This window comes from Equus asinus, chromosome 2 (genome assembly GCF_041296235.1).
Source record: "Equus asinus isolate D_3611 breed Donkey chromosome 2, EquAss-T2T_v2, whole genome shotgun sequence".
Lineage (NCBI taxonomy): Eukaryota > Metazoa > Chordata > Mammalia > Perissodactyla > Equidae > Equus > Equus asinus.
Window position 1 is genome coordinate 74,533,496 of NC_091791.1, and position 15,545 is coordinate 74,549,040.

At 43.4% G+C, this 15,545-nt stretch overlaps 1 protein-coding gene and 1 long non-coding RNA gene across 4 annotated transcripts in view; one reads left to right on the forward strand and one right to left on the reverse strand.

The window, feature by feature from the left end:
- The window catches only part of LOC123280586 (uncharacterized), a 70,471-nt gene that overhangs the window by 27,648 nt on the left and 27,278 nt on the right, over nt 1-15,545 (reverse strand). For all 3 annotated transcript variants that reach the window (XR_011501619.1, XR_006519589.2, XR_011501620.1), the window contains exon 2: nt 3,326-3,394. This is a non-coding gene — a long non-coding RNA (uncharacterized lncRNA). The remainder of the gene's footprint in view (nt 1-3,325; nt 3,395-15,545) is intronic.
- The window catches only part of ABCB10 (ATP binding cassette subfamily B member 10), a 39,645-nt gene that overhangs the window by 2,767 nt on the left and 21,333 nt on the right, over nt 1-15,545 (forward strand). The window contains exons 2-6 of the mRNA XM_014860828.3: nt 6,701-6,901; nt 7,785-7,987; nt 11,620-11,754; nt 12,542-12,688; nt 14,584-14,719. Of these exons, the coding sequence (XP_014716314.3) occupies nt 6,701-6,901; nt 7,785-7,987; nt 11,620-11,754; nt 12,542-12,688; nt 14,584-14,719 (822 nt within the window). The remainder of the gene's footprint in view (nt 1-6,700; nt 6,902-7,784; nt 7,988-11,619; nt 11,755-12,541; nt 12,689-14,583; nt 14,720-15,545) is intronic.

The window sequence follows — 15,545 nt, forward strand, 5'->3', positions numbered from 1 at the left end:
TAATTTGTTAATTTTTAGAGAAGTGAATAAAAAATCCTTTTTCAAAAATTCGGGTATACATTTGGATAGTAATATTTTCCTCTGTCTTCAGCAATTTGCTGAGTATGCCACCTGAACTGTATGACCAGAAGTGATTTGATCTGAAGTGATTTGTATCAGAAACTTTAAAAACAGGGTCTCCCATTTGAAATGTTCGCAGATGTGTGCAGAGAACAGTTTTAGCATTCCTTCCATTCCTCTTCTACAGGAACTGTGGTCCTCTAACCTGCCCTTCTGCCCCTCTTCCCCAAGTCTCACTTTGTGTAGGAATTTGCAGCTATCTTCCTGCAGCTGTGCCTACAAAGTTCCTCTCCCGTCTCTTTTCACTGATAATTCTTCATCTTATCACCTTGGCCAGAGGAGTCTTAAAACATGCAGGAGCTCACTGAGGAGCCCTGTGTGGGCTGATGGGATAAGAAGTAATTTGTCAGAACCCTTTTGCTGCACCTGGCAGATAGAAGAGGCTGCTGAGGCCTCTAACCATGCCAATGAGTTAGGGGCAGGGGACACTATGAGTCTTAGGAGGGCTGGTTAAACTTCCACGTACTCTGCTTCGGTGGCCCTGGTTTCATAGGTTCAGATCCTGGGCGTGGACCTACTCCACTCATCAGCCGTGCTGTGGAGGCATCCCACATGCAAAATAGAGGAAGATTGGCACAGACATTAGCTCAGGGCTAGTATTCCTCAAGCAAAAAAAAAAGAGGAAGATTGGCAATGGATGTTAGCTCAGGTCGAATCTTCCTCACTGAAAAAAAAAAGAAGTTGGGTCTTAGGAGTGAGCCGTGGGCTCTCAGGGTGCTGTGAGGTTATCACGATGATGCCAGTCTGGAGGTCCTTTGTGTGGTGGGCCTCGGTGTGCTGCGGAAGCTTGGCTTCCCCACGCTTCCCAGGCAGGTTCCTAGTTCAACTGTGGAACGTACATGTCCACCCCTCCGCCCTGCATGTTCAGTTTAGTTGGAGCCTCTGTGGAGGACTTGGGAGGGCGTCTCTCACTTAAATTACTGATAAAGGCTCATGTGGTTTGAGATTAGGACCATTCTTAGAACCTGAGGCAGAACCCAAGGCCTGCTGGAGCTTTTGCTGAATCTGTAGTTATAGTTTGTGAAGATAGTCTATGAAGTGATAAACCCAGTGGATGCAGTGAGCAAGGAGAGGGTGAGTAGTGCCTAGAATGGCTGTTTCCTGAAGGCTGAGTCAGGACAGAGGTTCTGACGAGGACAGTACTGATGGGATGGCGAGTGAACCTCTGAAGGTGAGACTGCTCCAGAAAGCCAGGGATGTTTGCCTGCTAGGGAAATGCCATATTTCAGAGAAAAATTAACATTCTGTAGCTGTGCTATGAATAGTGCTAGTCAGAGTTGATTTAAGTGGGAAATAAACATGAGATTTTGAAAGGCCTTAGTATGAAAAAAATGTAAAATATTGTTTCTTTATATTGATTACATGTTGATTTTGGATATATTGGATCAAATAAGATATGTTATTAAAATTAATTTTACCTATTCCTTTTTTCTCTTTTTAATATGGCAACTGGAAAATTTTAAATTACATAGGCGGGTGGCGTCGTGTGTCTACTGAACAGCACTGTAGTTAAAAGCAGGCCTGGCTTTTGTTAGTATAGCCCAGATGCCTAACTCTTCAGCACATGTTGAAGGTCTCGCCTTGCACCCAGTGTGCCCACGCGCAGATCTTTGTTCTACAGATTACTCCATGAACCCTAGAAGTTTCCTAAACTCTCTGCTTCCTGCTAGTCTGTCAGCCCCTCGTGTCCTCACTGCCTTCCCTGGCCAGCTTAGATGCTAGGTTCCTTCACCTCGGCCTGTAACCTGCACATTCCTCTACTTCTTTGTTCTGTAGAGTAACCACCTGCATCCATGAAAATGTCCTCTAGATACCTGGAAACTCAACATATCTTGAAACCGAAGTTACCTTCCTCCTCAAAGCTGCCTTTCCGGCTGTCCCTTCTCTCAGAGAGTGGGACTGTTGTATGAACCCCTTTGCCGAAGCCAGAGACACGCTCATTCTTGACTCCTCGTGATGACAACAGCAATAAAGCTAATAGCTGATATCTTTTGTTTACTGGGTACTGGGCTCTGCACAAGATCCTTTACATGTGTATTTAATTTAATTTACTCCTCACAACATTTCCATGAGAGAGGTGTTATTTTTATTGCCATTTTACAGATGAAGAAACTGAGGCACAGAGGAGGTTGAGTGACTCATGCAAGGTCAAACAGATGGCACAGCTAGAAGGTACTAACCCTGTCAGTCCCAACTTCAGAACAGGCCCTCCTCACATGCTCCCCAAATCCACGTGGTCCTGTCGAGTCTAGTTCTTAAAAATATCTTCAATCCTTGTCACCTCCTTTATCTGCTCTGCCCTCACCCTACTTCACCCAGTTCCTCTTTCTCCTTGAGCGCAGAAACAGTGTTTTAACTGTCTTTCTCTTGTGCTGGCCTCCAGCCCCTCCTTTCACTCTGCAACCAGAGTGGATCATTTAAAAATGCATTTGTGACCATATCACTCCCCAACCTAAAGCCCTCTTAAGCCTGCCTTGCTGCAAAGTCCCTATTCTACTTTGTAATCTAGAACCTGCTACCTCTCCCCTTTGTTTCTCAGTACTCCTTCCTCTTTTCCACGAGGTCCCTGCTCCAGCAATGTCCCGCAGCCTGTCTGCTGCCTGGCCTGCCCTAACCCTCAGGCTAGGCCCATGCTGTTTTCTCTGCTTGGAATGTAGAAAGGTGAGGAAGACATGTTTTGTCCCAGAATGTGGTTCTCCATTATAGGAACTGGGTGACTTTGGGCAAGCTCCCTCTCCTCTCTGTGCTTGAGTTTCCTCTCTGAAAAAACAAGAATGTGGGCGTTGTTGGGTGGATTCAAGAAGATAATGCATATCAAATGCTTCAGGTGGTGATGGGACTCATTTTTAGTGCTGCATCTTTCACCCTCGAATGACAGTGGGGACAGCTGTACCTGCCTAACTTCAGGTGAATCCTTAGAAGATGTGTCTCCTGTCCAGCAGGTAGTGGGCACGCTCTCCAGCTTCCTCCACTCACCCCAGACCCCTGTCCTCCCATGAGCTAGCTTCCACAGCCCTTCTACCAGAGGTCTACATTGTAGGTTTTCTTTCCCCTTTCTTTTAAAGGATATTTTTTCACTCTTTGAATGCCATGATTCAGTAGAATGAGAGTAACCAAAAGATACTTTAAGCTCTCTGCGAAGAGACCGATAACAGAAGTTGCTGGGATCCCATCAGGCAAGGATCAGAGCAAGCAAGAGGCTTACCCTGGAGAAAAGTGGAGAGAATTTCAGGAGGATTGCAGTGTGCTCAGCGTCCCGGCTTTAGGGAGGAATCTGAAACGATAGTTATAGCGCGTCTCAATTATTCATTCATGTCAAAGACAGTAATATGTAATAAAAGGTCGATTAACAAGAATCCAACTAACTGAAAGCTGAAAAACTCTTTTACTTTTGTCTACATTCAACTTGTAGGAGAAACAGGCAAATGGCAATAAAACAAGCTGATAATTTTTTTTTGTTAATTAAAAGGAAAAAGTGAGGGATATCTTGGAATGAGTTTGGACTTAGCTAAATTCCTTCCTGTTTGTGATCATGCTGAGTACTGTGTAAGAACGTGTGTTCAGAATCAAAGTCATGGGACATTTCATTCATGAAATAGAGATTCTTATTTTGCAGTAGTGACTTTCACTTAGAGCTGGAGGAGGGAGGAGAGATGGACCTTTGCAGTATTTCACGTACAGACTACACAAATTAGCTACCAGTGAAAGCTGAAACAGAGAGGCTTTTTGGATTAGTCCCTAGTTCCCCAGGACACCTGTTTCTGAAGGCTGTCTCCCTAGTGCACTGTGTCCTGCAGAGCTGTGAGTTAGACACTTTCCTGCCCTTTGGGTGCTCGGTCCCTCATGGCATTTTAAAACAAGACCCTGAGAGTTACATCAAAATGAAATGGCCCTTGGTCTGGTTCACATTATTCAGTTAAATTGTGATTATGGGATTTTAAGCCAGGTATGTGGACTTTCTGGCTCTGTGCAAAGGAGTCATATCCACGTGGACCTTCTGAGCCACCAGATAATACATTCCTCTTTAGGCTATGGAAGAACTTTGATCTGATACACTTTTTTTTAGTTAATTTTTTAATTGAGGTCCCATTGGTTTATAACATTATATAAATTTCAGGTGTACAACATTATATTTTCACTTCTGTATAGACTACATCATGTTCATCACCAAAAGTCTGGTTGCCGTCCATCACCATGTACATGTGCCTCTTTACCCTTTTCAGCTTCCCCCCTTCCCCTCTGGAAACCACCAGTCTGTTCTCTGTCTATGTATTTGTTTGTTGTTGTTGTTTTTATCTTCAGTATTTGACTTTCTCCATCTGACTTATTTCACTTAGCATAATACCCTCCAGGTTCACCCATGTTGTCACAAATGGCAAGATTTTATCATTTCTTATGGCTGAGTAGTATTCCATTGTGTGTGTATATATATATATATACACCATATCTTCTTTATCCATTCTTCCATCAATGGGTGGTCTGATACACTTTTATGCCTCCTTTGCCAAAGTTCAATTTATTCATTCACTCAAAAAATATTTATTGAGCTTTTACTCTGTGTGCCTGTCCCTGCAGATAGTGGGAATATAGCAGTGAACCAAAGAAAGCATTTGTTTGTGTCCTAATGGAGAGAGAGACAGTAAACAAATGAAGCATTTAGAGTGCCAGAAATGGGGAAAGTGCGGGGAGGAAAGTGAAGAGGGAGGGAAGCAGGCAGTGTTGGGTATGTGTATTTTACATCAGGTGGTCAGAGCAGATTGTCTTGAGAAGAGGGTATTAGATGATCTCAAGGAGGTGAGAGAGCGATGGTGTGAAATGTTCCCTACTTCAAAGGCTTACATTTCCCCCACAGCTCTTTGCCAACTAAATAACCAGTTGGCACTGAGTTTGTCCTCCACTCTTTTTATCAAGATTACATAAAAGTAATACCTTTAACTGAAGTGTTAGCATCAGGCAAAACAAAGAAGAGAAGCAGCTGCTGTTTGCAGGGTGCTGGGAGCTCCCACATCCCGGGGCTCAGTCCCTGCTGTGTTCCCCTGGGAGCCTTGCCAGTGACTTTAATGGTGGCACTAGCTGGTTCAGAGGAGCCTGTGTTACGTGTTTCTTGTGACTCTCCCCGAGATGTTCTGTGCATATGCACACTTGAAAAACCAACAGGCACTAACAGTCTGTCTTGGTGGATTGCTTCATGTCAATACCGATAGAGTCGCCTCATTCTTCTTAATGACTGCACAATATTTATAAAATAAATGCTCGATAATTGATTCGACTTGTTCCCCACTGATGGCTGTGTAGGATATTTTGAATCTTTTTCTGGTATAAGCAATGCTGTAGTGAAAATCCTTGAATGTACATATTTGTATACACATGTGGGAGTGTATCTGTAAGTTAAGTTCATAGAAGTGGAATTGCTAGGTCACAGGGAGTGTGCATTTACATTTTGACTGATATGATCAAATTGCTCTCCATTGCAGTTGTACCAATTTGCACACCCATTAATAGTGTAAGTGCCTCTTTTCCCACAGTTTCACCAATACGGTATGTTATCAAACTCTTTGATCTTTGCCAATCCAGTAGATGAAAAATGGTCTATCTTTGTAATTTAAGTTTGCATTCCTTTTTTTTTTTTTTGAGGAAGATTAGCCCTGGGCTAACATCTGCTGCCAATACTCCTCTTTTTGCTGAGGAAGACCAGCCCTGAGCTAATATCCATGCCCATTTTCCTCTATTTTATATGTGGGATGCCTACCACAGCATGGCTTGCCAGGTGGTGCCATGTCCACACCCAGGATCCCAACTGGTGAACCCCAGGGTGCCGAAGCAGAACGTGCGCACCCAACCGCTGTGCCACCGGGCTGGCCCTGCACTTCTCTTATTATGAGTGTGCTTATCTATTATGTGTGTTGTTCCTAATTGGACTTGCTCAGCATTGTCTTTTCTGATAAGACGCTATCCCCCCTGTCTGTTTTCTAGGTGTGTGAAGAATTGTGTTCTTATTTTCATATCATGCTGATATTCTGGTGGTTTATTCCCCAAAGCAATGATATTAAGAAATAACATATTGCTTGTGTAATGGATGCCTGTAACTGCTCTCCACAGGTTGTGTAAGGTGTTTTGTAATACCAGACATCTCAAGGGCTTTACCTGCATAGTTTGATCTTCAAGCTAGTATATATTTAGATGCCAAGGAGTAACAGTGTATAGCATGAATGTAGGAAAATATCATCTGGGATGAACACCCGGACCAAGAGGCAGGGAGGGAGAGCAGAATGGATTTTCATAGTTAGCCCTGGGTTATTCCTAAAAAGGAAGAGAGGATCAGACCAAGGTAGTGCAAAAAGTCATCTTATCTGGATACTTGGGTGTAGTCAGTCCCTCCCTGCAGTCGCCTACTTGTTCTGGTCCCAGGACCCTTTGGGTTCTTCCATTTAGTCGGAGGCCCAGGAGTTAAAGGAAACTCCCAGCACCTGAGAGCCGCAAATGCTCTGAAATGCTTATTAGGAAAAGAAGCCTTGTGAATTCAGCACCCTGCCCCTTTGCTGAAGCCCTGATGAACCTGAGAGCTGCTTGTGTTTTCTAGCTGCGGTTGGGTTTCTGGCTGTGTCCAGTGTCATTACCATGTCTGCTCCCTTCTTCCTGGGGAAGATAATCGACATCATTTACACAAACCCCACTGTGGACTTCAGCAGGGACCTGACCCGCCTCTGCCTGGCACTCAGCGGTGTGTTCCTATGTGGTGCTGCTGCGAACGCTGTTCGTGTCTACCTCATGCAAACTTCAGGTAAAAAAGCCCCTCGTCTTGGCTGAGTGCGCCATCCCCAGAGAACACATCTGGGAATCATGTGGTTTGTTGGGCCTCGAATTTCACGTGCTACAGGCCCCAGTTTTTCCCTCTCTTCCTGGCATCACATTCAGTGAGGACAAAGCCCAGTGTCTGGCCAGGTGCTGGAGCTGTGAATTGTTTGAGATCATGCGCTCTCTTCTCAACTCTTCTTTTCCAGGAACTGGAGTTGAGCTAGGGGTGGAAATAGCCTATTTGTCTTATGGGAGATGTGCAAACAGGGCCCTTGGGTAGGAGGCTGCAGTGCTGGGCCTTGTTCAGGGAGCTGCAGGGACTGTTGATCTGCTCCCTGCTGTGTTTCCCTTCGGCAGGAGCTGGGACAAGAACTTTTACAGTTTCTCTGTGTCAAGGCCTGGTTGTTAACAGCAGGTGAGCACCACGATGATGAGGAAGCCTGGATGCCCAACTCTAAGTCAGTTGCTCACCATTTGGCTAATAAATTCTGTAGATAATTAACCAGTTCTTGCCATTTGAAAGTTCAATACAGAAAAGGATTGCCAAGGAGAAGCAAAATTAGTTTTTGAAAAGTTAATGTAGTAAAACTTCTTTGTAAATAATGCTGTTTAAAAATCTCTCAGTCATATTATTTTTGTGTCATCACTGTATTCTCCCCTCAATGTCTGCAGTCTGTAGTTACCAAGAGAAAGTTAGCGCTCATTACTCGTGCAAGCCTGTCAGCGTGCCAGGGCTCAGGTGGGTCTGCTCCCACGGGGTTGACACAGGGCACCAGCAGTGCCTCAGAGGCTGTGGTGCTCAGAAGGGGTGCTGACGTTGGGCCAACCTGCTGTACCCAAGCTGATGCTGTTCCTGTTTGCTTTTGCAGGTCAGCGCATTGTGAATAGGTTGAGAGCTTCATTATTTTCCTCCGTTCTGAGACAGGAGGTTGCTTTCTTTGACAAGAATCGCACAGGAGAATTAATTAACCGCCTCTCCTCAGACACTGCACTCCTGGGGCGCTCGGTGACTGAAAACCTTTCAGATGGGCTCAGGGCTGGGGCCCAGGCTTTCTTCGGCATTGGCATGATGGTATGTCAGCCTGGTTTCTGTTGGTACTTTCTGGTCAGGGCTTGGCCTGGGCTGGGTCTCTCAGGCATGAGATGAGCTCAGGGTGAGCTGTGCCCATCACTCTGTAAGCCCCTTGGCCAAGAGCGCCGCCACAGAGGCTGCAGGGATGTGGAGCCTGCTTCTTCCCTCCTGGCCTCCTGCACCTTCATTTCTCCAGAATGAATTCTTATCTAGAGAATGGACCATTGCATTTAGAAAAGATTATACTGTTGCCTGGGTTTTCTGAGGATGCGTGAAGGCCGAAAAGAGCAACAGGTGGAAGGAGCCATGTGGGTGCTGAGCAGTGGGTTAAAGGAAACACAGTAAGTTACACCGCCCCCCCCCCCCCCCCAGGCAAGGCAGTGAAGCTATCATGACAGCACCAAGGGATCATTTTGTTCCTCTTCTTGTAAGAGGGAGGATCAGTTCAATCCTCTGTACGCATGAGTGGACCTGTGCTCTTTTGAGGTGAGTGCTCTCCACTCCCACAGCCTTGTTCCTTCCTTGACTGAGTGGCTTAAGCACTGTCACGTCTGCTTGCCTCACTTCTAACCATGTTTCTTTTCAGACCAGTGCTGCTGCCCAGAAGAAATGTCATGCAAGCCACATATATAATTTTAAGTTTTCTAGTAGCCACATTTTAAGAAGCAAAAAAGAAAGATGAGATGAGATTAATTTTAATAATATATTTTACTTAACCTAATATAAACAAAATATTATCTGTTCAACATGTAATTAATATAAAAATTATTAATCAGATATTTTATATTATTTTTTCATATTAAGATTTCAAAATCTGGTATATATTTACACTTATGAAATGTCTCAATCCACGTGCTAAATTTTCATTGGAAATACTTGGTCTGTATTTAGATTTCATAAAATTTGCAGTTGAAAAAGTAGATTGCCATACCAAGTTTTCCAGACATACTTAAAAATTTACCAGTAACTGGATGGAAATGGAATATTGGATTTTAAATTTCAATTTTAATTAATTAAAATGAAATAAAATTTAAAATTCAGTTCCTCAATCACACTAGCCACATTTCAAGTGCTCAAGAGCTTTGTGAGGCTATCATTGTAGATGGTGCAGTTTCAGACCCCTAGAATGAGGACTGCAGCTAATCCTTTCTCACAAGTGGAAAAGCTTAGGTTTTTGTCCTCTCTGTGTCCCCTGTAGCATTCAGTCCAGAGCAGAAGGATGTGTGAGCCTGTAAGATCTGACTTATGGCGTGGAAAACAGCTTTGAAATCTCATATATTCCCAGCAAGAGAGGACCAAAGCTTTGGAAGAAGACCCCTCCTGCACTAAAGCACCATTTCCAATTTCATGATTTTGGGGTTCAGGAAGAGTTGGAGCCTCTTTTTGTAACAGTTAAAGAGAGTTCAGTGTAAGTCAGATGGCTAATCCAAGGGCGCCTGTCTTAGTCAGCTTGCGCTGCCATGCCAAAGTACCGCAGAGCAGGGGGCTTATTTCCTACAGTTCTGGAGACTGGAAGTCCAAGATCAAGGTGCTGACAAAGTAGGTTCATTCTAAGGCCTCTTCTCCTTAGCTTGAAGGTGGCTACCATCTTGCTGTGTACTCACATTGCCTTTCCTTGGTGCTTGTGTGAGAGAGGGGGTTCTCAGATGTCCCCTCTTATAAGGACACCAATACTGTCAGATCAGGGCCCCAGCTTTATGACCTCATTTCACCTTCTTTCCTTCCTTAGCGGCCCCATCTCCAAATACAGCCACACTGGGGTTAAGGCTTCAGCATATGAATTTGGTGGGGGACACAAACATTCAGCCCATTACAGGGCCTCATGAGGTGGCACCACCTGGGACCTGGTTTTTAGCTCTGGAGGAACAGATGGATTCTTTGTTTCTCACAAGCTCCCTAGACCTGACATATAGTAAGCCTACTCACAAGAACCTGATAATCTGTATTATTAGTCTATACCACGCTGCCAGTTTAGTAATTTACATTGTGGGATCTCCCTTCCTACCATTAAGATGTGTGTTCCTGCCAGCCCTGGTGGCCTAGTGATTAAATTCAGCATGCTCTGCTTTGGCGGCCTGGGTTCGGTTCCTGGGTGTGGACCTACACCCCTCGTCTCTCAGTGGCCCTGCTGTCACAGTGGCTCACATACAAAAAGAGGAAGATTGGCAACAGGATGTTAGCTTAGGGCGAATCTTCCTCAGCCAAAAAAAACCAAAAAAGTGTGTTCCTGCTATTCCAACACTCCTTTCTGGTGACATGGCCCCGTGTTAGTTTTCAGAAGGTTATTCCTAAGCAGGGAACCAGAGTGGACAGGTGGGTGGTTCTGAGAGAGCCCACCCTGGTCCTGGGAAACCTAATGGGTGTTCCTGCCCAGCACAGAGGACACCCCATGTGATGGTTTACTTGAGCTTCTTTGTATTCAGGCCCCAGAATGTCAGGCCTGCCCTGATTGCATCATTGCCCCACATGTGTCCTGCTGGTGACCATCCTCCAGTGCCCTGGCCTGCGTGGCTTGTGTGCTCAGGGTGGGTTGTTCCATAAACCAAAGGGACCAGGTTCATTCCTGCTTCAGGCCCTTTGTATATTTGCCCCTCCGAGACCATGTTATACCTGAGATTATCCTCCCTCTCTTTTACCTGTTTCCCATCTAACTCCCACCCCCCAGCCCCTGGGATGAAATTCCTTGGGGGTCAGTGATCTGCCTAGACTAGTGTTTGCTGCACTTGGGCATTCAGTAACGAGTGGACGAGTGAGTATGAATGAATGATTGGTTGATTCGTTCATTACTTTACATTTCAGTCTGCAGCTTTTCCTCAGCATTTTAGGAGAGCCTTGTACTGATTATACTATTTTCTGTACAAATGAGATTTGGCAGATTTTAATAATTTGTTGAAGAGATGCTAATACCATTTAAAATACAATCATCAAGTTACAGAGTTGACAGGAAAGCCCCACTATGTTACTTCTAGAAGTTGCTCTTTCCTCTGAGCAGCTCCAGTTGTTAGGAGGCTCCTCCTTATGTTGCATCAGGTCCCTCCTCTGAGACTTCAGTCCTCTGAGCCGTGCACACAGCTCTAACTCTTCTTCCACTTGTTAGTTAGGCCCCTCTTCTGCCAAGTCCTCTTTCAACTGTTTGTCCTATGATGTGGGGTTTTTTGGTCTCTCTGCCATGTTGGTCATTTCAGTGGGACACATTGCTCTGGTTGTTCAGTGCCCCTGAGGCAATCTAGACTTGAATGCAGAATTCCTAGCGTGGTCTGGTCAGCGTGGAGCAGACCCGGCCTCCTTGCTTCACTCCTGTCCTGCCTCCCCCTTCGCTGCGGTTGAACAGCATGGTCTAATGTGCACAGCAGTGGGACAGTATTGTGCCAGCAATAGTATAGAATGTAAAATATTTCCACCCCTTCTTCAGCCATTCTCTGTCACATTGCTCCTGTGTGGCATGCTGAATATTCGTGGAGTTTTATGAAGATTGAAGATGTCTGAAAAGTTCCACCAAAACAGGATGTACAACTTTGAGACAGCACCTTCAAGCTGGCCTATTGACTTAAACACACACACCCCTATAGTAGGTAATGAGAATTTCTTGCTACTCTGTGTAACAAACACCTTTTGGCTTTTGTTTTTGACAGCTTTTTGTCTCACCTAATCTCGCCACTTTCGTTTTGAGTGTGGTGCCTCCAATATCCATCCTTGCTGTGATTTATGGACGATATCTACGGAAACTGACCAAAGTCACGCAGGATTCCCTGGCACAAGCCACTCAGGTAAAGGCTCCTCCCTGTCCACGTGGTCTCCACTAGACTGAGCTCAGAGCTAGGGTACCAGTGGGCAGACCCTGAGGATGTGGTTAGGCTTTTCAGGAAGTACTTAGTTTTCCTTACGTCAGACCCTAAGATCCTAGAAACCTGAAATACTCTGCCTTCTAGACTAGATTACTACTCACACCTCAGAGTAGATCTCACCTGACTGAACCTTGTGTGAACTTCTTACTTCTTACCATCACTATTTCTGATAGGATGAAAAAGCTAGTCATATTTTGAAAATAGTTTCAGGATGACACTCTAGCCTTCATTAATTAATAAAGGTAGCTTTGCAATGCTGTCCAATATTGTCTTTTTAAAAATTAAAAATAACTGTTATTTTTTCATGTTACAAAAATTATGCATCTTTATAATTGAAAATTTGAATATATAAAAAAGAAAAAATAAAGCACATGATCCTCTCAGAATTAAGATTATTAACCTTTTGGAGTCTATCCTTTTTATCTGTCTTTTTCTCTACATTAAAATATAATTCCGTATCTATCTATCTACCCTCCTGTTTATCTTTCTATCTACCTATATATATATATGTTGTGTGTGTATAGACAGATATTTGTTTCCAGAAATAGATTGTTTGGCATACTCTCTAACCTGTTTTTGACTTAGTCATGTATCACGAGCCCCTTTCCATTGATAGTGTCTTAAAAATGAGAACCACATTTTAATTTTGCCTTTAGAAGTCTTGAAATTTGGCCTTTGTCCCCCTGAAATGTATTTACTATTCTCCCAGCTAGCTGAAGAACGTATTGGAAATATAAGAACTGTTCGAGCTTTTGGGAAAGAAATGACTGAAATAGAGACGTACACCAACAAGGTGGACCATGTGATGCAGTTAGCAAGGAAAGAGGCATTTGCTCGGGCTGGCTTCTTTGGAGCAGTAAGTAGATCATTTTCGAAAGAGTAAAAAGGGTAAATGTTATGATTGGGAGAGATTTTTATTCTGGGACACTTGCCATAAATAGGAAATAATTCTGTTCTATTTCAAGACTGGGAATTACCTCCCGTAAAATATTTTTGTGAACCAGGTGGAAACAAATAAATGTAATTAAAGAAAAGGCAATGGGTGGTGAGATCAAAACAGTATGGGATCAGGCACTGATTCCAGACCACTCGCCTCAGCTTCACCTGGGAGCTGGTTAGACAGGCCGATTCTCAGCTGTACTCCAGACCTGCTGACCTGGGACCTTGGTGTGGGGCCCGCAATCTGAGTTTTAACAGGCCCTCCAGGACATTCTGCTGCGGGGTGAGTGAGACCCACTCAGGGTTAACTGGAATACTCAGTGTATTTCAAGAAGGAAGTATAAAAAAAATTGATCACAATGAACTCAAATAGGACACTGAATTAGAAAACCACAATGAGGGCAAATTTGTAATATGTTCAAACTGGAAAGAGGTTTAGAGGTGATTCAGTAATGGCCATGATTATTGAATGGCCATAGGTAAATTGTGTGTGTATTTTTTTAGTTTAAATGAATTGAATAAAAATTTTTTAAAAAAAAGAAAAAATTAAAACATGGCCACCAATGCATAGGAACCACAGACATTTTTTCTCTGAAAGGGGCTGGAAGGCAGCAAGCATTCAGAGATTGTCAGACTTCTCTCCAAAAACAATGTCAGTGACCTCAGAGTTTAGGTAATAATTTTTACTTCCTGATTTTTGAAACTGGGATATCTATAGGTGCTTGTTTTACATGGGTTTTAGTTATCATTTACAAAGTATTTTTAAGAAAAAAGAAATTATAAAATGTCCAAAAATAAGTAAATAAAGAAGCTTCGGGAAGTTGCAGGCTTCTCATGATGGCCTGTAGGCTAATCATAGATGCTAAGTACAGACAAGAATATGCAAATCACTAAAGGGAAGTCTTCAAGGCCAGAGGCCTTTCTGGTACTTCCAATTAGGGAAAGCAACAGAATGGAATTCCCGAGACTTGAGCCATTCATGCAAATTAGTCCGTGTAACTTCCAGGACACTGAATTTAAATCAGAAACCATTTGATAAATGTTTACTCCCTTTCATAGAAAGAGGAGATTTAGGAAAGAAAGAAGTCATCTGTAGTGTAGCACAGACACAACCTGACTTCTCTTGAATGGGAGGCTAAGAGCCTGTTATCCCAGATATTCTTGGATTATATCAGATGACCATAGGTTCAGCCAATGGGTTAGTCATATGATGAATTCCATAATCACCTTGTAACTGACACAGGCTTTCCTTTCTCCCTGGAAGCCAGTTTATTGCCGAAGTTAAATGAACTGTCACTTTCAAAATAATAATAGTAATAATAATAATAATGGCCATGATTTAACAGATAAGGAAACAAAGGCCCAGAGAAGGCAGCACTTACCAGAGACCATGCACCTAACAAAGGTCAAGGCAGATCAGAGATACAAGACTTTAACTTCTCAGTCTAGTCTTTGCTCAGTGCATCACATTAGAATATATAAACACATATACCAGAGATGTATTCGTTTCCTCCAGTTAGAGAAGGAATCCTTAATGTTATTCTTCTCCTTTGCAAACTGAGTAGATTGAGTAAAATAGGAATCTGATGTGTGACTTAGCTTCTAGGTTTTCGTGTTGATGAGATTATTTCCTCCAATATTGCACTATTTCAAAAGTATTTTTTATTTGAAATTCAGATTAAAACTTAATATTTTGGAAAAATCTTGCTGTGATAGTTAAATGCAAAAAGGAAATTATAGGCCATTGGTAATGCATTTTGCATTTTGGGTCTTTCGTTCCCACCTAACTTCTGTGTTTTCTTTGTTTGACAGACTGGACTCTCAGGGAACCTAATTGTGCTTGCTGTCCTGTACAAAGGAGGGCTGCTGATGGGCAGTGCCCATATGACAGTGGGTGAACTCTCTTCCTTCCTGATGTATGCTTTCTGGGTTGGAGTAAGCATTGGAGGTATATAATTTAAATAGACTTGGGGAGTTACAAATTAAAAATAAGTTTATAATTTCTGAAATAAAAACTTAACTTTCCCATTACTCCACCTCTCATCAGTTAACTTCAACTGAAAAAAACATTTCCTAGAATGTTATTCCAACCTGACTTTGAAAGAAAAGATGATGAAGGCATGAGTGTGATCCCCCTGCATGGGTGAGCAGTTTCTTGGTGGGAAGGAGGACTGTTGCAGGCCTCTTGTGGCTTGCTGAGCCCAGGGTCATCCTGGAGCAGTATTTTTCAGCCTGCCTGTTAAGGCAAGTTGTTCACTTGGGTGCTAGAACGGAGGCAGGGCAGAGGAAGGATGGTGCTGAGCAGGTGCATACAGGAAACCCACAGTCTCATGGTGGTGAGAGTTCCATCATCGACAGATCACTGGGGAATGAAAGTCCCTAGTACAAAGTGAACCATGTTCAAAACTAGTGAAGAATCAAGAAGTGTTCATTATCAAGTTCATGAAATAGAGTTGCTTGCTTTTGTCAAGAATCTCTCAGAGTTCAGCTTTTATTGTCCATTCCTGGGTGAAGGGAAGCAGGGTCCGTGGAGGCAAGGCTGTGTGAAGTGTGTGAAGTTTTCTTTTCTGTATCTTTCCGTGGCCCAGCCAACAAGGGGCAAATGATTTCCTGCTTTTTGTTTTCCTTCCCTTTGAAAACTGAGATGCAAAGGTTAGATAAACAGGTTGAGGGCTGATGAATGGAGGAACTCAGGGATCCCAGAGTGTCATCGCAACCCAAGATTTTTATTTTCAGAGTTTTGTGTCTACTGGTTAAAGGCACAGTCATTTCCT